Source organism: Haliotis rubra, unplaced genomic scaffold, assembly GCF_003918875.1.
Source record: "Haliotis rubra isolate DU_JTF1 unplaced genomic scaffold, ASM391887v1 Scf1, whole genome shotgun sequence".
NCBI classification, from domain to species: Eukaryota; Metazoa; Mollusca; class Gastropoda; order Lepetellida; family Haliotidae; genus Haliotis; species Haliotis rubra.
In genome coordinates this window covers 7,473,445-7,495,798 of record NW_025764891.1, presented here as the reverse complement: position 1 = coordinate 7,495,798, position 22,354 = coordinate 7,473,445, and the positions used below count along the sequence as shown (strand labels likewise).

General features: G+C 40.3%; 3 protein-coding genes and 1 long non-coding RNA gene across 4 annotated transcripts in view; 3 read left to right on the top strand and 1 right to left on the bottom strand.

Annotated features, from left to right (window-relative positions):
- The first annotated feature begins 1,211 nt into the window (after positions 1 to 1,211).
- On the top strand, positions 1,212 to 13,395 carry LOC124277936. Its single transcript, XM_046713692.1, has 7 exons — positions 1,212 to 1,305; positions 3,354 to 3,482; positions 4,590 to 5,264; positions 7,216 to 7,437; positions 7,614 to 7,628; positions 10,538 to 10,924; positions 12,945 to 13,395. Exons 3-7 carry the CDS (start codon positions 4,598 to 4,600, stop codon positions 13,277 to 13,279), a joined length of 1,626 nt encoding a protein of 541 aa, XP_046569648.1. The 5' UTR covers positions 1,212 to 1,305; positions 3,354 to 3,482; positions 4,590 to 4,597; the 3' UTR covers positions 13,280 to 13,395.
- Positions 8,067 to 8,704, bottom strand: LOC124278430. Its single transcript, XR_006899097.1, has 3 exons — positions 8,622 to 8,704; positions 8,385 to 8,468; positions 8,067 to 8,129 (listed from the first exon to the last, which is right to left on the bottom strand). It is a non-coding gene; the product is annotated as an uncharacterized LOC124278430 (long non-coding RNA).
- Positions 13,396 to 13,527: 132 nt separating the features above from the next.
- LOC124278227 (titin-like) lies at positions 13,528 to 14,853 on the top strand. Its single transcript, XM_046713978.1, has 2 exons — positions 13,528 to 14,508; positions 14,704 to 14,853. The coding sequence occupies exons 1-2, from the start codon at positions 13,528 to 13,530 to the stop codon at positions 14,737 to 14,739; spliced, it is 1,017 nt and encodes a 338-aa protein (XP_046569934.1). The 3' UTR covers positions 14,740 to 14,853.
- A 6,900-nt stretch (positions 14,854 to 21,753) lies between these two features.
- The window catches only part of LOC124277547, a 38,365-nt gene continuing 37,764 nt past the window's right edge, over positions 21,754 to 22,354 (top strand). The window contains exon 1 of the mRNA XM_046713292.1: positions 21,754 to 22,159. Coding sequence (XP_046569248.1) covers positions 22,007 to 22,159 — 153 coding nt within the window. The 5' untranslated portion in view covers positions 21,754 to 22,006. The remainder of the gene's footprint in view (positions 22,160 to 22,354) is intronic.

Genomic DNA, 22,354 nt, shown 5'->3' with positions numbered 1-22,354 from the left:
CTACTTGTTCTCGGTGTTTCATTTAATGTGCATACCCCGTTGTAATACAAACCAATAATAGCGATTTGAAACTTTTACCCTAAGTTGAATAAAATTCTGAGATTTAAATGTTCAATTGGCAGGGTAATTATGAGGATTCACAATCTTAATTTCACTTTAATCGAGTTACATTTTTGTTTAAAGTGAAATTCAGCGGTACGTTTTCACTGCAAACAGACTATAAATGTGACTCGTGTATGGTTGGTGCAGGAACGGCAACGAAGTAGACCTCATTGACATGACTCGTATGGTTGGTGCATTAACGGCAACACGTACAGATCTCGTGAACATCACTCATATGGTTGGCGCAGGAACGGAAAGAGCTGGACCTCGTGAACATCACTCGCATATGGTCGGTGCAGGAACGGAAAGAGCTGGGCCTCGTGAACATCACTCGCATATGGTCGGTGCAGGAACGGAAAGAGCTGGACCACGTGAACATCACTCGCACATGGTTGGTGCATTAATGGAAAGAGCTGGGCCTCGTGAACATCACTCGCATATGGTTGGTACAGGAACGGAAAGAGCTGGACCTCGTGAACATCACTCTCATATGGTCGGTACAGGAAGGCCAACAAATAGACCTCATAAACGTAAGTCACATATGGTTCGGGGCGGTGGGGTAGCCTAGTGGTTAAAGCGTTCACTCGTCACGCCGAAAACCCGGGTTCGATTCCTCACATGGGTACAATGTGTGAAGCCCATTTCTGGTGTACCCCCGCCATGATATTGCTGGAATATTGCTAAAAGCGGCGTAAAACTAAACTCACTCACTCACATATGGTTGGTGCAGGAAGGCCAAGAAGCAGACCTCATAAACATGACTCTTATGGTCTGTGCATTAACAGCAAATGTACAGTAAAGATCTTGTGAACATCACTCGCATATGGTTGGTGCAGGAAGGGCAAGAAGTAAAGATCTCGTAAACATTAATTATATATGGTTGGCGACAGAAGGGTAAGAAGTGTACTTGTACAGAATTACTAGTTTTACCAAAGCTACAAAACTTTAGCGTCAGGCAGGCAGACACCACAGTACTTTTTAGTACTTCGGGGCGGCCATAAAATCCTTCTCAGTTTACGTGAAATGTAATCCATGGAACTGAGCTGGGCTCCGTCTCTTCATACCATGGAATGTCGCAAATTAACGACACGCAGAAAGAGACTTTAACCAGATTACACGAAGCATGTCCGTAAACCTCTTTACCGCGCAGGCCAGACGACGTAGAACAGCAGAATTAAGCGTGATTCGACCGTGATTAATAAGGTACTTGCATGTATGTGTTACAAATAAACATTAACGCAGGCTACTCAATGTATAATTCTAGTTTCCTCTCTTACATATCAAGACCACGATCACTGAACGAAGAGGGACCAATGTCCCCCTCCTCAAGCAGTGTAGGAAAGATGTAGAAAATCTAGCCTGTCCAGAGAGGTCAAATATTTACCAGTCCTGAAAATCTAGCCTGTCCTCCAAATATGCGATGACAATGTCATTGGTCAACGATAATAGTCTCCTCCAGAAAATTCACTGTCCTTGACTCAAGAACCGCATTATTTTCCCTTCTGCCTAGCCCTTTCTGCAATGCTAAGCCCCCAAATGAAGCAAGTCAAGCTTTCCCCAGGTCCGAATATCTTGTCAAAACATGGTCATTGTTGGTTTCTATCAAAATATATTTATTCAGGGACTAAACGTTAGTCAACCAATGATAGGTGCTTTGATGGCGCATGGTTTGGTTGCTTGATGCGAAAACCACTGTGATCTTGGGAACTAGAATCGTCATTTTGGTGGATATATACGGCACCTGTGTGATTGGCATCCCAGAATGTTAATTTTCTTACTCTCTAATCACGATAATCAGTCAAGCACGATAACAGTGCAGTAATCTGCATGGAAGTGTTGCTAAATGTTTCTGATATACTTTTAAGTTTGTAAGTTTTGTGAAAAAGGTATCTTAACAAGAATGATTGGGTTATTCTGTTTTTATTCATGCTATGTTAAAAACGTGTGTTTTTAGTCGAAATAGATTTTAGTCTTTGTTTGTTAAAACAAACTGGTGGCAAATCTGGTTGCTCATGCACTTAGTTGATACACTGTATGTCAGCTGGTATGGTGTCCTACTGCTGTCGCTGCCGTTGACGTCGCCATTACAAAAAAATGTCTCAGATGAATTGCCTACCACTCCTAGGCCTGTCGGACGTATTACCTAGCTGTTTGTCTTAGTCGTTGCATCAGTCTGATGACAGTTGATCGGGTGCAGCTGAAGGTTCTGGCAATGATGGTGTGGTTAGCTGCTTGTTGGGATATTCCAACAGCTCTCTTTCTTTCGATTTGCCCCAAATGTGGCATATTTTACTACTGTGTTGCTCATGTGTTACATAGGCTGTTTAATGCACTTGCACATCACATGCACATGCATTATGTGTTACATCATAAAAGTCGTTTTGGACTTTTTGTGACGTTTAGGTGATTCGTTAACTTTTTTCGCCACTTATTCCTGGAAAGGATAGTATGGTTTTATCACTTTATTATTATTTTTGTGATTTTTTGTTCATTATTTTGCATTCTATAGTTTCTTTTGAGTACTAGTTTATAAAATTAGCTTCAGTACAACTAGTGCCCAAATACACATGTATGCACATCACTGTGTAAGTGTCCTAATTTTGTAAACAATGTTTCACCTCACCTCACCAGGGATTTACTGGACGTGAATTTATGAATACTCATAAAAATTGACAATGGACGCAACAAAATTTATTAGCACGTCCACAGGGACGCAGAAAAAGTCCAATCAAGTGACAATAAATTGTCACTGAGTTTGCTACTATCTGGGTTATGGTATTATTTGGAATTTAATTACTGTAACAATGTGATGATCATGATACACAATACAATAACAGTATTAATAATAATATTTAAGTGTCTGGGACCCCCATTTTGTTGTCCATGACCCTGGAAACTTAAGAGTATGAGTCCCAGGGAACCTCAAATACAGGTCTCCATGTAAATTCCTGCCTCACCTCACTTGTTTGATGTTTTGTCCCAGTGTAAAGGAAAGACGTTATTTCAACAAGTAAAGAAAAAATTATGATACAGCCAAAGTGTACAGTAATAATGATATTCAGTTAACTTCCCACCAACCCAGGAGACTGGAGTGTGATATTCTTTGTGAACAAACCACTGATGCATTAACAAAATTGAACAAATATTGTATATCTTGTCCTTCCTAGTATGTAGAGACAATGCATTGTTTATAATAATCAGATGGTTTTTATCATTCCTACAAGTGTAATTTTCACTGGTCACCTTTGCAGATTTGTTGGAATATAAACAGGAAAACCTGAATGGAGGAAGCAAGACCAACAGGCCAAATACAGCTTCTGCCAAGGAGGAATAGTCGGACCAAGGATCTACAGGTTCTCTGATAGAAAGCTGAGTAAGAGGTAAATGAGAAAATGTGACTGGTATGTAGCTCCTGCAGTAAGAGGTAGACCTCATAATTAGGACTTATGTAGCTGTTGCAGGTATATATGTGTTAGGTTGTAGTTTGGAAAGTATGATATTGCTAGTCTCATGAAATCTCGTAAGCGAGATTTATATCTAACATGGCGGTCTCCATAGGAACTAACGAATGCTGAGGTAAGATAATTGTGTTCTATTTGTGACGTAACCATGATTATTACGTATTGTGCACCGTTAGGTATCCAGGTAGTTGTGAGGGGTCAGTTAGTAGACGTTGCAACTGTGTGCGCACGTATCTTTGGATGTAAGCCTGTAGCGAATAAATAGCCACAGTTCTTCAATACAAAGTTGTTCTTCTTCCACGAATCTAACATATGTATGCTTCACTTTATGTAAAGAATGAATTTTGCCTGGTACAATAGTAGTTTCAGATACTGGTGAAAATGTAGAAATAGTCTGTACAGCTGATTGCTATTTAGGCTAAGTTTTCATTGTAGAAGCACTCAGTAAGCTTAATCTACACTATAAAACAATGCCTAGCATAACAGGCAGTACAATATAAATGGTGAATCATATTGATAAGTGATGTTTAATCACATATTTCACATTTTCATTAACAAAGTTTGTTATCTCTTGTAGTGGTGGTCCGATTAATTGAAGTAATTGAAGATTGGTCACAGTGACTAAATGACCAAGCAATTGGTCATGTTTCCTCATAATCGAACACAAACGATTTTGGAACTCCAGTTTTAGTTTTTCAAAGCCTTCACGATGGAAATATCGTAGACGTTGTCAGGGTCTGAAAGCATGTTTAATTCTTAGAAAATTCATTTCACTTACTGAAAAGTCATGACTGAATATTTCTTGAAGACTCCAGGAAGGTCAATTGTGAGATTTCAACCAATTCACAACCAGGTAATAGTCAGGGATTCAGGAGAGAGATTGTTGAGATGACTCCATCAAGGTTTTTTTCAACTTCCCATAAACAGTTTGCCAAACCATCAGCTGAAGTGATGGAACTAGATATTACTTGAAAAAGTGGAATAGGAAGTGAGAAGATAGACATAACTAATCAGCGTTTATTTCAGCTACCCAGATGTTTGGTGGACTGGCAGATGGACTGGCAGATGAAGTGATGGAACCACAGGCAACCCCAAGAAGAGACATAAAGAGGGAGATCTTAGACATGACTCCATCAAGTTATATTTCAACTGACCAGAATATGTTGGCTGGACCAGAATCAGAAATGAGGGAACCTGATAATATTCCAGAAGGTGGATTAAAAAGTGAGATTAGAGACTTGACTCTATCAGGTGTTTTTTCAACTCCCAGAAAAAGAGCTGCTGCAGAAGCAGCGGAAATAGTGGCTCCAGATATCACACTAAGATGTAGAAATTTCACAGTTACGACTGTATCAAGTTCTATTTCACCTGTTAGGAAAACATTTACAGCCCCAGCAGATGGAGTGGTGCAGTCACCGGAAACTCCAAAAGGTGAATTAAAGAAAGAAATGACTGATATGACTGCATCAATTTTTATATCTCCTGCCACCAAAGAAGCTGCAAAATCAGTAACTGAAGTGATGGAAACACAAGGGACTTCAAGGGATGACTTAAGAAATGAGAAAGTAGACATGATGCCATCAATCTATATCCTTAATGCCCAGAAAAAGGCTGCTGAAACGATGGACCTGTCAGAGACTTCGTCCAGAACTGACAAAGAGGAAGATGAGATTCACCTGCCTGTGGGTCACAAAGGAAGAAGTAAGTATTGCTGTGTCAAGTACAAGTATCTAAAGACATGTTTATTGGTAGAATGTTTAATTTTAATTTTAATCTTCAGTATTAGTATTAGTTTTGTGATACCTTATTTTAAGACCTCTTATTGTCCATTTAAGATTAGCGAACTCCCAGTCACATGAAAATTATGACTTATCACATGTTTACCAAAGGGAGATAAGCCTAAATCATAGTAATTGTATTGTCACAAATTGGAGACCTATATACTGTCTTAAATTCTTAATGTATTTTACACACTTGCTTCATCTTGCATTGCTGAAGGCCTAAACAAGGTTCTTTGTTCTTCCTTTCCTCACTAATGAAGATTGAACTGTTTTTTATGGCCAACAGATAAAGAGGACAATGTGTGAGTTTTGTATGATACCCTCCTGTACACAGAATCAAATAATATCCCTGGAATGCTACTGTGTGTTGTTTTTGCTAAAACCTTTGACTCACTTGAAATCCCTTTCTTTCTTCAGTGTTGGACCTAATATAAAAAAAAAAGGGATAGTGATATTAAATCCTGCATGATTATTAATGGCAAACTGTCCTCTTCTTTCAACAGGGTTGCAGGGTTTTAGGCAAGGTTGTCCATTGCCTCCATACCAAATGTTAAACTATTTATTTTTAACTCTCTCCACACCCATGTTTTCTTAAAAAACTTTAACAGATACCTTTTAATTCTTATGGAAACCAAAGCCTGATAAAAAGAGATTTTTGTGTTCAAACCAATCAAGGATGGTGGCCTTGGTATGATTAATGTTTTCAATCATGTAATGGTCCTGAAAATTATCGTTGATAAGAAAATGTGTTTATATTGACTTCAAATAGAAGGAAATTTTACCAGACTATTCTTTGAAATGGAGAATTTTGGAAACTTTGGAAGTGAATTCCTCAAGACTTGAAAGATATTATAAACCCTTTCTGGAAACTTGTTATGAAGCTAAGATGACCTTCAGAAAAGGTGAATACAAGCTCCTTTAAGGATTTTTTATCCAAATATATTTGCTATAGTCTAGAAAATATTAGCGGATGAAAAAATTGTTTACAGAAAAAATTTGTTCGATAAGTGTGTGTGACAAATATGTGGTCTTGTAAAAGTACTTGGAGAGTAACTGTTCATTAATGTGTTTGATCCAAACGCTTCCTTTATACAGTATTATTGAATTACAATATCAAATAGAAAATACTTGTAACTTTTGAACATTGTTAAGGAAAACCTGGCAAATGGCATGGAGGGATCTCCATGGAAACAATAAATATGCTCTATTAACATGTTGACTGCCTATCATGAGTATACTCGTATTATCAATTCTGGCCGAATATGCCACTACGAGTTATCTTGTAGCTACATCAGTGGTATTTTAAAACAAATTTCACATGATGGCAAATTAGGCACAAGAAACAAACGTCTCCTGGCGTTCTTTGTTACCGCCAGGAGACGATTGCTTCTTGTGCCTATTTTTGCCAACATGTGAAACTTTCTAGATGGCATTGTGTATTCATATTATGAACAAGTTTTCCATTTCTACTTCCATCTTCAGTGCTTCAAATGTCTAGTCATTATGTATGTGTGAATGGTGTATGTGTTTTGTTTCATGGCATAACATCTGTATTTTCTATTACTAAAACAAAATATTCAGAAGTAACTCTCTGCAGCTGGATCCTGACTGCCTGATACCTTGGTTCCTCTGTGTAACAGGAAACACGTAATAGGAATTACAGAAATAAAATGTCAATTACAAAAAATGTATTAGTTTTTGTAACAGGGATTTGATGCTCAAGTGGTTGGAAGTGAATTCATACACTTGAAAATGTCAAAACTAATGTTTCATATGCCCTGCAATGTCAGTGTTTACTGATTAGGGAGAAACAATGTATTTTGTTTCCTACTACTTGTTCACATGTTTAATTTTTATGGTTCCATTTGCAGATTTGTTGCAATGTACCCTGAACAGCTTGAATGGACAAAGAAGAAAAGATATGTCAAATATAAACAAACCACCTGCAGGAGGAGAAGAAGCTGACAAAGACTGTACAGTATCTATTACAGTAGACAGATCAATAGGCAAACTTCAAAAACATGGTGAAAGGAGACCAAGAGGCAGACCTCGTAAACATGACTCTCTTAAGGCTGTTGCACCTAGACCAAGAGGTAGGTAGACCTTTCACCTAGACCATGACTGTCTCACATGATTCTCTTTCAGGCTGTTGCACCTAGACCAAGAGGTAGACCTCGTAAACATGACTGTCTTAAGGCTCTTTCACCTAGACCAAGAGGTAGACCTCGTAAACATGACTCTCTTAAAGCTGTTGCCCCTCGACCAATAGGCAGACCTCGTAAACATGATTCATGTATGGCTGTCGAAGTGAGACAAACAGGTAGACGTTGTGATCATGATTCACAAATGGCTGTTGCACCTAGACCAATAGGTAGACCTCGTAAACATGACTCTCTTAAGGCTGTTGCACCTAGACCAATAGGTAGACCTCGTAAACATGACTCTCTTGAGGCTGTTGCACTTAGACCAATAGGCAGACCTAGTAAACATGACTTTCTTAAGGCTGTTGCACTTAGACCATTAGGCAGACCTTGTAAACATGACTCTCTTGAGGCTGTTGCACCAAGACCAATTGGCAGACCTCATAAACATGACTCTCTTAAGGCTGTTGCCCCTAGACCAATAGGCAGACCTCGTAAACATGACTCTCTTAAGGCTGTTGCACCCAGACCAATAGGCAGACCTCATAAACATGACTTTCTTAAGGCTGTTGCACTTAGACCATTAGGCAGACCTTGTAAACATGACTCTCTTGAGGCTGTTGCACCAAGACCAATAGGCAGACCTCATAAACATGACTCTCTTAAGGCTGTTGCCCCTAGACCAATAGGCAGACCTCGTAAACATGACTTTCTTGAGGCTGTTGCTCCCAGACCAATAGGCAGACCTTGTAAACATGACTCTCTTAAGGCTGTTGCACCCAGACCAAGAGGCAGACCTCGTAAACATGATTCATGTATGGCTGTCGAAGTGAGACAAACAGGTAGACGTTGTGATCATGATTCACAAATGGCTGTTGCACCTAGACCAATAGGTAGACCTTGTAAACATGACTTTCTTAAGGCTGTTGCACCTAGACCAATAGGTAGACCTCGTAAACATGACTCTCTTAAGGCTGTTGCACCTAGACCAATAGGCAGACCTCGTAAACATGACTCTCTTAAGGCTGTTGCCCCTCGACCAATAGGCAGACCTCGTAAACATGATTCATGTATGGCTGTCGAAGTGAGACAAACAGGTAGACCTTGTGATCATGATTCACAAATGGCTGTTGCACCTAGACCAATAGGTAGACCTCGTAATCATGACTCTCTTAAGGCTGTTGCACCTAGACCAATAGGTAGACCTCGTAAACATGACCCTCTTAAGGCTGTTGCACCAAGACCAATAGGCAGACCTCATAAAAATGACTCTCTTAAGGCTGTTGCACCTAGACCAATAGGTAGACCTCGTAAACATGACTCTCTTAAGGCTGTTGCACCTAGACCAATAGGCAGACCTTGTAAAATGACTCTCTTAAGGCTGTTGCCCCTAGACCAACAGACTGACTCTTAAGGCTGTTGCACTTAGACCAATAGGCAGACCTCATAAACATGACTCTCTTGAACCAAGACCAATAGGCAAACCTCATAAACATGACTCTCTTAAGGCTGTTGCACTTAGACCAATAGGCAGACCTCGTAAACATGACTTTCTTCTGTTGCACTTAGACCAATTGGCAGACCTCAGAAACATGACTCTCTTGAGGCTGTTGCACTTAGACCAATAGGCAGACCTAGTAAACATGACTTTCTTAAGGCTGTTGCACTTAGACCATTAGGCAGACCTTGTAAACATGACTCTCTTGAGGCTGTTGCACCAAGACCAATAGGCAGACCTCATAAACATGACTCTCTTAAGGCTGTTGCCCCTAGACCAATAGGCAGACCTCGTAAACATGACTCTCTTAAGGCTGTTGCACCTAGACCAATAGGCAGACCTCATAAACATGACTCTCTTAAGGCTGTTGCACCTAGACCAATAGGCAGACCTCATAAACATGACTCTCTTAAGGCTGTTGCACCCTAGACCAATAGGCAGACCTCAGTAAACATGACTCTCTTAAGGCTGTTGCCACCAAGACCAATAGGCAGACCTGTCAGTAGAACATGACTTGTCTTAAGGCTGTTGCACCTAGACCAATAGGCAGACCTCATAAACATGACTCTCTTAAGGCTGTTGCACCTAGACCAATAGGCAGACCTCATAAACATGACTCTCTTGAGGCTGTTGCACCTAGACCAATAGGCAGACCTCATAAACATGACTCTCTTAAGGCTGTTGCACCTAGACCAATAGGCAGACCTCGTAAACATGACTCTCTTAAGGCTGTTGCACTTAGACCAATAGGCAGACCTCGTAAACATGACTCTCTTAAGGCTGTTGCACTTAGACCAATAGGCAGACCTAGTAAACATGACTTTCTTAAGGCTGTTGCACTTAGACCAATAGGCAGACCTTGTAAACATGACTCTCTTAAGGCTGTTGCACCTAGACCAATAGGCAGACCTCATAAACATGACTCTCTTAAGGCTGTTGCACCTAGACCAATAGGCAGACCTCATAACATGACTCTCTTAAGGCTGTTGCACCTAGACCAAGAGGCAGACCTCGTAAACATGACTCTCTTAAGGCTGTTGCACCTAGACCAATAGGCAGACCTCGTAAACATGACTCTCTTAAGGCTGTTGCACCTAGACCAAGAGGCAGACCTCATAAACATGACTTTCTTAAGGCTGTTGCACTTAGACCATTAGGCAGACCTCATAAACTTGACTCTCTTAACGATGTTGCACCCAGACCAATAGGCAGACCTCGTAAACATGACTCTCTTAAAGCTGTTGCACTTAGACCATTAGGCAGACCTCAGTAAACATGACTCTCTTGAGGCTGTTTCACCAAGACCAATAGGCAGACCTCGTAAACATGACTCTCTTAAGGCTGTTGCACCTAGACCAAGAGGCAGACCTCGTAAACATGACTCTCTTAAGGCTGTTGCCCCTAGACCAATAGGCAGACCTCATAAAATGACTCTCTTAAGGCTGTTGCCCCTAGACCAATAGGCAGAATTCGTAAAACATGACTCTCTTAAGGCTGTTGCCCACCAATAGACCAACTGTCTTAGGCAGTCGCCTAGACCAAGAAACATGAAACATGACTCTCCTAAGGCTGTTGCGCTTAGACCAATAGGCAGACCTCATAAACATGACTTTCTTAAGGCTGTTGCACTTAGACCATTAGGCAGACCTCGTAAACATGACTCTCTTGAGGCTGTTTCACCAAGACCAATAGGCAGACCTCGTAAACATGACTCTCTTAAGGCTGTTGCACCTAGACCAATAGGCAGACCTCGTAAACATGACACTCTTAAGGCTGTTACACTTAGACCAAGAGGCAGACCTTGTAAACATGATTCATGTATGGCTCTCGAAGTGAGACATGGTAGACCTTGTGATCACGACTCACTTCTCTCACTTATGGCTGCTGCAGGAAGAGCAAGAAGTAGACATTGTGAACACGGCTTCCTCATGGCATATGATGGTAATTATTACTCTTATATTACAGTGACGTGCAGTGAGTGAAAGGTCGAAATCAGCTTCATGGTGATGGCATCCATTGTATCGTATTTATGTCCAATAAGACCTGCAATCTGTGCAAGGTGATGAAGCGTATCATGTAGTGACACTTGGCGACTGAGTTGATTATGTGTCATCATACCACAATAATATGTAGTACATAATATCAGTAATAATTTTGCAGGCTCCAATACTGTAAATAACATATTTTTTTGCGTCAACGACATTTTTGCGAGTACCGACCAACAGACGTTTTTGTGTCATGATATTTGTGACTTTCCTAATTCTCAAAAACAGATTGCAACTGAAAGTTCTACCTAATGTAAATCCAATCACATATTAAAGGTTGCCACTAATCTTGAACTGAGCTCAGTAGAGTACTTCCGTGTGTACGCAATCAGTGGTGTTTTAAAAAAAACAACACATACTGCACAGGCCAGATCAAAGGGATTATATTGATTGGAATGCCTTTATCAAATTGTTGACAATGACATCACCAAAGCTGTTGATCTCAGGATGAAACCTATCCACACCCATGGGATGGTGTCGGCCTTTCAAACGGTCTCTAAAGAATCAGAATATGTGTTGAGTAGTTGACGCCTGTCTGGACTATCAGACGTTGACTGAATGAGTAACTTTGTTCAAGTATCCCTTGTTTGACATGTGATGTGTGAGTACTAGTAACAGTAGTAATTAGTGTTCCCCAAGTTGTTGTCATTGCTTAATTGATGTATTGTCTAGATCCGTTGTTATCCCCTGATGCATGATGCGGGGATATAGCATCAGGCTCCGTCCGTCCGTCCGTCCGTACAAATTGGAATATCTTAAGAACCGTTAACTAGATTCTTTTCATATTTGGTACCTAGGTTCATCACAGTATAAGAAAGGTCCAAGTCAGATTTGGTGACCTTGACCTTCATTTCAAAGGTCACAAGGGGACTTTAACGAGTTACCTGCATGTTAAGCTATCTCCAGAACCGTTCACTGGATTTTCATCATATTCCATACCAAGCTTTATCTAGGGAAGGCGCAGGGCCCAGTCAATTTTGGTGACCTTCACATAATTTTCAAGGTCATGGCGACACTTTGAAGATTTCAGCATGTTATATTGCATATTAAGATAGTCAGCATGTGTGTGTTTGAATAACTAAAGAGCAAGATATCAAGAGAGGTTTTTGTTGACATTTAACTTCATCTTAAACTTTCATTACTTTATAAGTTTGATTTGATATTTTGCGGTGGGGATTATGTCACCTTAGTGACAATGCTTGTTGATTATATGAACTGGTGAATAATAAATTGCGTCATGATGTTTTTGCGAGCTCAAGTCATTAGCAATTTTCACAAAAATATCATGCTTGCAAAAAATTTGTGATTTGCAGTTTTTACAGACTGTTGACATATAGTTGGAATATTGCTTTGTGTGGCAAACAAACAGTAATAATTAACCGTACATTTTGGGATCAAGGTGATCACCTCTGACCCACCCTTTTAATATATGACCTATAATACATTTTGTTATCTTTACAGATTTTTCTAATGTTAACTTGTTCTTTGGGTAAAATGTGATTTAATTATATGTTCATAATTTATGGCTGGCGTGTGTGTGCGTGCGTGTGTGTTAGGGCGAAGATGATGATGAAGGGGGGGTCACCCATGTTTTTCTGGGCAGGTAGGGGGTCATAAATTTTGTACATATGTATTTTAGGGGGGTCAGCATTTTTGTACATAAACATATTGAACGATTATGCTTAAATATTATGAGAAGGGGAGGGTCATTGATTTGGTACATGACATGAAGTGGGGTGGGGGGTGTCACTTTGTACATAAGTTTTATGGAAGGTCATTTACATTGTACATGATTCTCCATAAAAATCATCAAACACACACACACACACACACACACACACACACACCCTGTCATAAAATATGAATGGTCCCTTAGAGTAACAGAATTGTTATATGTATTTACAACTTGATTGCAGATGAAGATCATGGAAGTGAAGATGGACACAGGGATGATATCCTAACAGAAGAAACATCAAGTAATGATGACCAGTTTAGAGCAAGTACAGTGTTCAGTTCACCTTCAATCGGCAGACACAGTGTAGAGATTCCACCAACCATAGTAATCGTGAACATGGCAAATGGAATTATCATATCAGAAAGTGAAATAGGAAATAACGGAGAAGCTTTGGTCGCTGACATGATTCTGAAACCAGTAAGGGTAGACATATGTCAGGATGAAGTGAAGGAGTATTTTCACAGAAAATATGTGGGAACAAAGCATTCAAAAGAATGTTATTGTCTGCAAAAATGAAAGGAAAGAAGTGTTTTGATTATGAACCAAAGTTGAAAAGGAACGGAAACCAACATTTTGTATATGAAGACCCAATAAAAACAAAGCCAGTTTATCTGTCTCCTAGTGAAGCAAAATATTGTCTGTCCAGAGAATGTGGATTAAATAAGGTTCCATTCCAAGTAGGTTTACAGTGTAAAATTGTTGAAAAGGCTAAGAAAAATGTACCAAGGGCCAAAGAATTTGGAATTCAGAAAATATCTGGTTCAATGGATATTGGACACTTTACAAAGACAATGCCTGAATTATATCAAAGACTGATTTCTAAGTGCACTGATCCTTCTGAAATGATGGATAAGGAACCAGAGCCAGCTCCAGGAGAAAATGGCAGGAAGAGGAGAAGGGTTGTGACTCCTGAAGAAAGCTTAGGAACAGGTGATCAGGTTGAAGAAACAGAACATGCTGATGAATATGATGAGGCAGAAGTAGTAGATGAAGGACAGGTGTACATTGATAAAGATTGGACTGAAGATTGTCAGAAAGAAGAAGATGAGTTTGAAGATGAACATTTGTTGGTAACTTTTCTGCCAGATGAAGGACAGTTTGTTTTACAGGAGATAGATGAAGAACAGATGATGAAAGATGTAGATAAGATTGTCTCATCTAAAGCTTTGGTAGAACAGAGTGTTGTAAAGAAAGAAGTAGATCAGATTGTGGTAAATAAACCTGATGAAGACCAGTTTGTGGAAAGTGGGAAAGATGAACAACAGTCTCTTGAGCAGAGGGTTGGAGAAACATCTATTGTACAGAAGAAAGATAAAGGACAGTTTGGGGATGACGAACAAGAACAGAATGTGATACGAGAGGAATCAGAAAATGTGATTCTGGTAAAGCATGAAGTAGAAGAAGCAAATGTGGTGAAGGAAAATGCAGAACAGTGTGTTGTGCACAGGACAGAAGATTGGGTTGTAGTATTGCAGGAAGATGAACAGGCAACAAGAGAAGGGGAAGATGAAGCATATTTTGTTTCACAGGGGACAGATAAAGAACAGTTGTTGGTAAATGGTGAAGAACAGATTGTACTAGATGAAGAACAGATTGTTGTAAGAGGAAGAGTAGAACAAACTGTGTTAGAAGAAGAGCTTGAACAAGAACACATTGTAGTTAAGGAAAAGGTTGTGGTTCAGGATGCCGTAGATGATTGTATTGTCATTGAACAGGAAGGAGAACCCAGTGTGGTAAGGGAAGAGGTACAACAGAATGTGATAAAGAAAGCAGAACATATCTTAATACAGGAGGAAGAAGAAGATTGTATAGTGGTAGATCAGGAAATTGAAGGACACATTGTAGTTAAGGAAAGAGTTGAAAAGATTGTGGTTCAGGATGCCGTAGATGATTGTATTGTCATTGAACAGGAAGGAGAACCCAGTGTGGTAAGGGAAGAGGTACAACAGAATGTTGTAGTATTGATAGATGAGTGATAGGCTGGACCAAATCAGTGGTGACCAATGATTTATAATGATATACCAATATACCTCAAGACTATGTGCCAACTGTAGCACAGAACTGTCAGTAAATAAGACTGATTTAATTGATATTTGAGTAAGTTTTTCTTTTCAGAAAAAATGCCACACCAATAGAGGTTTCTTAAAGCACACGCTTTAATTCGCTCTAATTAAGAATCCAAACTGAGGATTGAGTTCAAACTTGACAAATTATGGTTAACACATTTTCGAGGATAGTTCACTCAAACAAAAATCACCGGAATTAGGATACCTCAAAGTCAGTATCGTGTGTGGCTTCCATGGGCATCGATGACGACGTTGCATCACCTGTACATGGAATGAATTGGATGGTTGATGAAGGCCATAGGCACTTAGGCCCATACTCTGCGAAATGCCTGACCAAGTCCAGCCACAGTTGTTGGCCTTGGTTGGAGATCATTCAGTCTTCTTTGGTGTTCTATTGGACTTCAATCCAGACTGAGTGTAGGGTTTGGATGCCATGTTGTCTTAGGAAGTTCAATGTTGCTCTGGCAGTGTGGGCACTAGCGTTGTCTTGCTGGAAGATGTGATTTCTGTGACGTCCAAGTGGTCAATGTACTGAGCAGCTGTCACGCCATTTCCTTGTCCTGCACCAAGGTTTCTGAACACCATGGGGCCAACTCTCTGGTTCAGACCGATTGCACCCTATACCATGATGCTTGGACAACCCCACGATTCTCTTTCAACAATACACTAATTGGAAAACCGTTCCCCACGCCTTCGCCATACTCTCACTCTGCCATCGGCTTTCATCAGAAAAAGCACAGTTCGCCATCATGGATAACGCCAGTTTCGATGCTGAGTTGCCCATTGCAGTCGGTTTGGGCAGTGTCGAACAGGACAGGACCACGATATGGTCTCTGACAGCAGAGGTTGCGCATAATCTGTCGGTCTTGACATTGGGATGTTACTGAAATTCGTCCACTGGGCGTACGGTCTTGGACGCTGCTAGTGGCCTGGTACCGCTCCTGCAGTAAGTAGATTGTCCTGACATGAACATTAAAATGATTGGCCTTCCCTGCAGTCTGGCCAACTTGCTATCGTCCTCAGGTTTTGGTTCCTCTGATCTCTTGTAAGTCATGCGGTGGCGACTGTGTCAAAACAAGAACGATTTCAGACGAGTTTCAGACTCGCTTACATTGGTAACAGGAATGTCATACGGAACCTTTTACCGTGTCTTTCTTTTTAGGTATGTGTTGCGCAGTGGAATTGAAAACTAAACTAACTAAAATTAAAGTATCGAAATATGCTATATGGGGAACTAAATGTGACTCTCTTGATTAAACTGATGAAATAATTCAAACAATACAAATTGGGAACTAAACGTGAATCTCTTATAACAAATGCTAATGAGGCAAGAAACTTAATGTGATACCTTAAATTCTATTATCTACAGTATCTAGCTCTATTGTAGCGTAAGTCTACTATCTACAGTATCTAGCTCTATAGCAGCTAGCTATATGGAACTTCTATTTCGATGCACTAATACATTCTTTATATCAGTCTATCTAAATCCTACTTTGACGAGCTGTCACCCAACTCAAGAAACAACCGAACTCAAGGGAAACCTGAACACAACTGACGTCTAAACTCAATTACGTCTTAACCCAAGCATAACCTGTACACAACTGACCGATTCGACCGTTTCCCACGTGGACAAGAGCACGTGGCCTGACCGCACGTGAAAGTCATGCTTCTCGGTGAGCCGCGAAGCATGGTGCGTTTACGCGATCTGTTCCAACTGTTTTGTCTCCAGACCAGTATGCTTTTTCATCAGAAAACACACTGATGTTAGCAATAACTGTCAATTTGGATTGAAAAACATTTTAACAAAATGGTACAAGCCAGAAGGGTGAAGCATTTTACAACGATATTCAAATGAATTGAATGTTGTGCATATGACAATGTCTGCAACTGTTTTGCAAATATAAAACGTCAGTGCCAGTCAAATAGTCTTGACTATCCTTGTGATAGATTCCACTCAGTGGAAAGGACATGGAGCCGTGAATGGATCACTAAAATTCAGCGATAACACCAGGTGTTCATGAAAAGGGTTAGGGCTTCCACGGGTACTCGAGGACGAGTCGGGTTCAGCTGGACTCGAGTCCATTTTCAAGGACTCGAGGACTCGAAAAGGGGAGATAACTCGAATTATTTGACGTTGACAGACTGTCTGCCATGTGCTAAGCACGAGCGGCCGTTAACGTCTAATATTAAGATAAGATATAACTTTATTATCCCGGAGGAAATTCTTATACATCCCAAACTGTCTCAAAATGAATATATACACAGTTCACAAAACTATACACAATAATTACATGCTCAAAATGAATGCTATTTACAAATAAATCTGACATGATATAATTCAATTAACCACATAGGTAAAGAGGCTGAATAATTCTAGTTCTACTTAGATGATGGTGTGATTCAAAATATCTGTTGCATTCACGAATACTTGATGGTATGAAAGACTGTCGAGCTCTGTTTGTTTTGAAGGAGGGGAATCGACAGCAGCGTCTAAAAGGAAGTAGTTCAAAATGGTGAGATCAAATATATCAACTATCAAATCTAATTTTAGCTGCCTTTTTGACAATCTGGCGCTCATAGATAAAGGGAATATACTCGAAAGACACTCCAGAAATTTTGCAAGCAGTATTAACAATTTTGAAAAGTTTGTTTTTGTTGCGATGAGACAGATCCCCATACCAACATAGAAAATTGTAGGTCAACACACTTTGAACAAAGGTTTGATAAAAAACTGTCATTACGGTTTTGTCAATGCCTTGACGATAATAATGTTCAGAATCAGAAATTAGGCCAGTAACAGTGGCGTCATCTGCAAATTTCACAGTAAACAAGTCATATATTGACAAGTAACAGTCATTGGTATACAATACGAAGAAAACGGATGAGGGAACACAGCCATGTGGATCTCGAGCAGGGGTTGAGAGAAAAGAAGATTGATAGCCATTGACTATGACATACTGAGTTCTATGTACCCTGAATTCTTTAACCAATCTGATAATGTTTTCATTAACACCTAAATTAAATAGTTTACTCCTCACACGGTGTGGCTGTATGGTATTAGATGTTACAAGTCTGCATATGAGAGTAAATATTATACATCGTTTGAGATTTCACTTCTTAAAATGATTAGGTAACTATCTTGACAATTGATAGACATGGAGAAAGATAAAAAAATTCAAATGTATGGGCGTATCTTGATCTGGATAGTGAAAAGAGCAAAATAACCATATGTCGCCTGTGCGGTATATCACTGCGTTTTGCAGGCAGTACAAGAAGTACGAAGAAAAAAAAATTTGTCAAGTAAACATCCAAATACTGATTCTGACCAATAGGAAATGTTAGTCACATGACGATATGAAGTCGGAAAGAAGTAAGTGTTCACTTGTGTGATCGGAACACGTCATGCAATGTACGCTATCGTTTGCTTGAAAGGTATGAATTTCGAGTACTCGGGTCCGAGTCGAGTCTCATCCCTCGAGTACTCGAGTCCAAAATAATGGACTCGTTGAAGCCCTAAAAAGGGTAATCATTTTCTGTCCTACCTGTAGCACCTGCCATCAGCAATGTGGAAGAAATGTAGTTCAGCCCCACACCGCAAATCAATATTCAATAAATGTAGTGATAAACATACGAGAAATGATGTTGGTAACCTGCCTCCTTGATTGCATCGTAAAAAATGTGGACAATAATGTGAATGTATGATGAAATGCATATACAGTACATATGTACAAGATCATTTGACCCCCAAACAAAGTGATATTGAGATAATGGCGTCGATGGATTTACCATTTTTGGGGTGAACAGTTGACTAGCTTTTGTAACAGTTTATGATGGGTGCCACCGGTTGTGCAGGATACACTCGCCTTTTGACGAACACCCGGTATCATCACAATTTGATAGTGATTCATAGACACATGCTGTCATCCTATTTCGTTTTGTCAGTCACTGGATTGTCGGCTCTAGACTCGATCCTGTATAGACCTCCGCCCTACAGATGTTACATTGCTCATTGAGGTGTTAAACAGGCAAAAAAAAACCACTTGCTCATAATATGTATACATGTGGTTTGCATTGTACAATTGACTTCTTATTATGTGTAAAGGGATTTGTGGTTATTATTTACTCCTATTCACACAGTAAACACTAGGGATGGGTATTGCAGAGAATTTTCATATTGCGATATATTGCGATGCGGAAGCATATATTGCGATATGTATTGCAATAAATTGCAAGAATTATTTTTTTAACAAACAACTATTTATAATCGATTTAAAATCACCATGCTTGATTAAGCTTTAATAAAAACTTTTAATCATGACCAAAAAAAAATGTAAATAATACTTGGCACAAATAAAAAAAGGAAAGGAACAATTTATAAAACGGAAATATACGAAGATTCCGAGTGTTACGAAGTTTTCCGAATGCATGTCAAAATACCGGTTTTCGATCAGCGTATCGCAATACGTATCGGTTTCTGAACCGGTAAATCGGTTATATTGCGCAACCCTAGTAAACACATATTTTGACTGACTGGCTTTATCGTCTAAGGCTTTGCGTCAATACCACGAGCCAAAATGTTAGAATTGGTCTTCAGTAACCCATGCTTGTGGTAAGAGGTGACTTAACGGGGTCGGTGGTCAGGCTCGCTGACTTGATTGACACGTGTCATCGTATCCCAATGGCGTTGATCAATGTTCATGCTGTTGATCATTGTATTGGCTGGCGCAGACTCGGATTATTTACAGACCCCCGCCCTATAGCTGAAATATTACTGAGTAACAGAGAGAAAAGACACATCACGAAACTTCTTGAATGATCCAACTGCTGATGATTGCAAACATTCAAGGGAGGCAACACTAACTGACACTGATGACCTGTAGGAACCACACCACATGATAGTTTACGAGCGTTTTGCAACCTTTGATAATCCAGTCAAGTAACTTTAAATAATCTCCACCGACACAGAAGACAAATCAAATCTATGCTAACATTGTTCTATTTTGGGTGAAATTTCATAGTCTTGACTGGTTTATGATGTCAAGTTGATTCTCAACTTGAAACGCCTTCGCCATCCGCAGTTCAACTGACTGACTGAGTTTAGTTTTACGCCGCTTTTAGCAATATTCCAGCAATATCACGGCGGGGGACACCAGAAATGGGCTTAACACATTGTGCCCATGTAGGAAATCGAACCCGGGTCTTCGGCGTGACGAACCACTAGGCTACCCCACCGCCCCTCCGCAGTTCAAAGAAGTCAAAAGGTATATCATGCTGACCCGCGGTATGACAACTGCAGTATAACATTTAGAATGACATGTATGCTTTGTAGCATGTATTTCTTATGTCGCCCTGCTGTGGCATTGGGCAAGCGTCTGCGAGGCGTGGAGAGTAAAAACCGCACCACACACCAAACGTCTTCTATACCAGCTGCAGGTTGCTATGCCTCCCACCTCATACACCCACATACTACAACCCAAGATGTATCCATGGTTGATCAATTAACGGCTAAGTTCACAAACTGAGCTACAAAGCTGGGATTGTCAACAGCCAAATGGTAATAGGGAAGGTTCGATTCCCGTTTGTTCTGAGACACTCAACTGACCAGGGTTGTTCGCGTTCTGGACTCAAAGAGTCGTTTAGAAAAATGGGAATCGCTCCGTTCTCTCCTCACAAATCCCATCTTGTTGCTCTCCGTGGTGTCTCCACCTCCGCCTGCAACTTCCGATAAACAACCAGCTCTGTCTGTTCTCTCCTGCGCATCCTCGATAATCTCCAGGGTATACATTACGATCACTGTTCACCATATAGTGGAGTGATCGTAACATATACCCTGGAGATTATCGAGTATGTCTCCTGCGTAACGTGCGGGAAGGTTTTTAACCAACCCCTTGTTTCTTCAGGTTTGATACCCCCTTATCTAAGTGCCATCCTAGTTTCGCCAAAGGCCCCTGTTCCAAGCAAACGTAAAAAAAGATGGTTAACTTGCAAGAGTGGTGACTGGGAGAGAAATGATAGAGAAAATGAAAGTGAGAGACACAGAAAGGAAGATATGATAAAAATGAATGTTGGAAGGGTGCAGAGAAAGTGAGTGAGCATGGTTTTACGCCGCTTTTAGGAAAAATATATCACGGCTGGGGACGCCTGAAATGGGCTTCACACGTTGTACCCATGTGAGGAATCGAACCCGGGCCTTCAGCGTGACGAGCGGACGCTTTAACCATTAAGCTACCCCACAGACCCCAGAGAAAGACCGAGAGTAAGAAAAACGAGAGGAACAAAGAAAATATATTGAGAGAAAGAACGAATGAGATCTGAGAAATTGGAACAGATGAGGAAATGACGAGAAAGAGGATTGCTGCGGAGCTGGCAGCTGTAAGAAGGCGAGAAAAACACAGGAATGTTTGTAAACGAATGAGGGAAGAGTGTGATCATGAGACACTGTGTAAGAGATGTGGACAGAGATCCTTGCCAACATTGGGCCAACGTGCGAATGCTATCCGCAAATTTCTGATAATAGGACATAGGCGGATCCAGAAGGGGGTGCAGGGGTGCAATTACAAATGTTGAACGAGGTGAAAGAAGCGTCCATAAAACCAGCTTATTTTATAAGGGTAATGCTATTTTTGAGAGCATTATCATTTGCAGAAGCCCGAGGTCTTCCATTACTGCCCGACGAAGGAGGGCAGTTGAAAAAGACCGAGGGCTAATTCCATGTATGTTTGCTATAACAGGTTTTATAGCTAAAACACATGGAATTATCATGAAACGGCCCTCCTATTATAACAGAAATTTGCAGGCCGCTGCAAATGATATTGGACCGCTCAACCGTAAGCTGGGCCCCGTCTAGCTTTGTCGAACGTTAGCGCGCGCAAAGGGAGCCGGGAACCAGCTTAATGCTATACTGTGCTGGCTGGCCTCATGGAACTCTGGGTAGGAGAGTGAATGGTGTATTTCCGGTTTGGTCGTATGTATGCTTTATAGATACGTCTTACGTGAAACCAACGATATGGCATTATAACCAGGAAGGATAGTTAAAAGGCCGCGTGAGGTACGGCATTTTCTATGCAATCAACAAGGTGTTTGAGCTGATGTCGCCAGTAATGATCTGCTCAATGTCAAGACTGTAAACTCAACAGTATCCATAAAATATGTTGCTGAAAATTGACCACCAGTGAAAATGGAAATTCTAAGAAATAACAAAGGTGGTGTTAAACTTTGCCTTGATGGCTTTATGTACACTAAGAAGACAGCAAGTAATGTTGCCATTATATGGGGGTGTTCAGGGAAGACAGCATTCCATTGTTATGGAAAGGTCAGAACCACATTGGAGGTAAGTTTCTGTATAAGATAAGATAGATACGATAATTCTTTATTGTTCCAAGGGAAATTTGTTTTGCATCATACGTTCTCCAGTTTTTCATTCATAAAGCAGCCATACATAACATTGCAATTGGTAATCATGAAATAATCAGGATATAAATTCATCAATTTAGTACACAAACATATATAGATATTGAATAGAATT

Excerpts from the sequence above, each read along its gene's own strand:
- LOC124278227 (XM_046713978.1), top strand. The coding sequence starts at position 13,528 with ATGGATATTGGACACTTTACAAAGACAATGCCTGAATTATATCAAAGA. Across the intron at positions 14,509-14,703 it reads CCAGTGTGGTAAGGGAAGAG|GTACAACAGAATGTTGTAGT; the intron begins GTACAACAGAAT and ends GTAAGGGAAGAG.
- LOC124277936 (XM_046713692.1), top strand. The coding sequence starts at position 4,598 with ATGTTTGGTGGACTGGCAGATGGACTGGCAGATGAAGTGATGGAACCA. Across the intron at positions 5,265-7,215 it reads TGTGGGTCACAAAGGAAGAA|ATTTGTTGCAATGTACCCTG; the intron begins GTAAGTATTGCT and ends TTCCATTTGCAG. Across the intron at positions 10,925-12,944 it reads CTTCCTCATGGCATATGATG|ATGAAGATCATGGAAGTGAA; the intron begins GTAATTATTACT and ends ACTTGATTGCAG.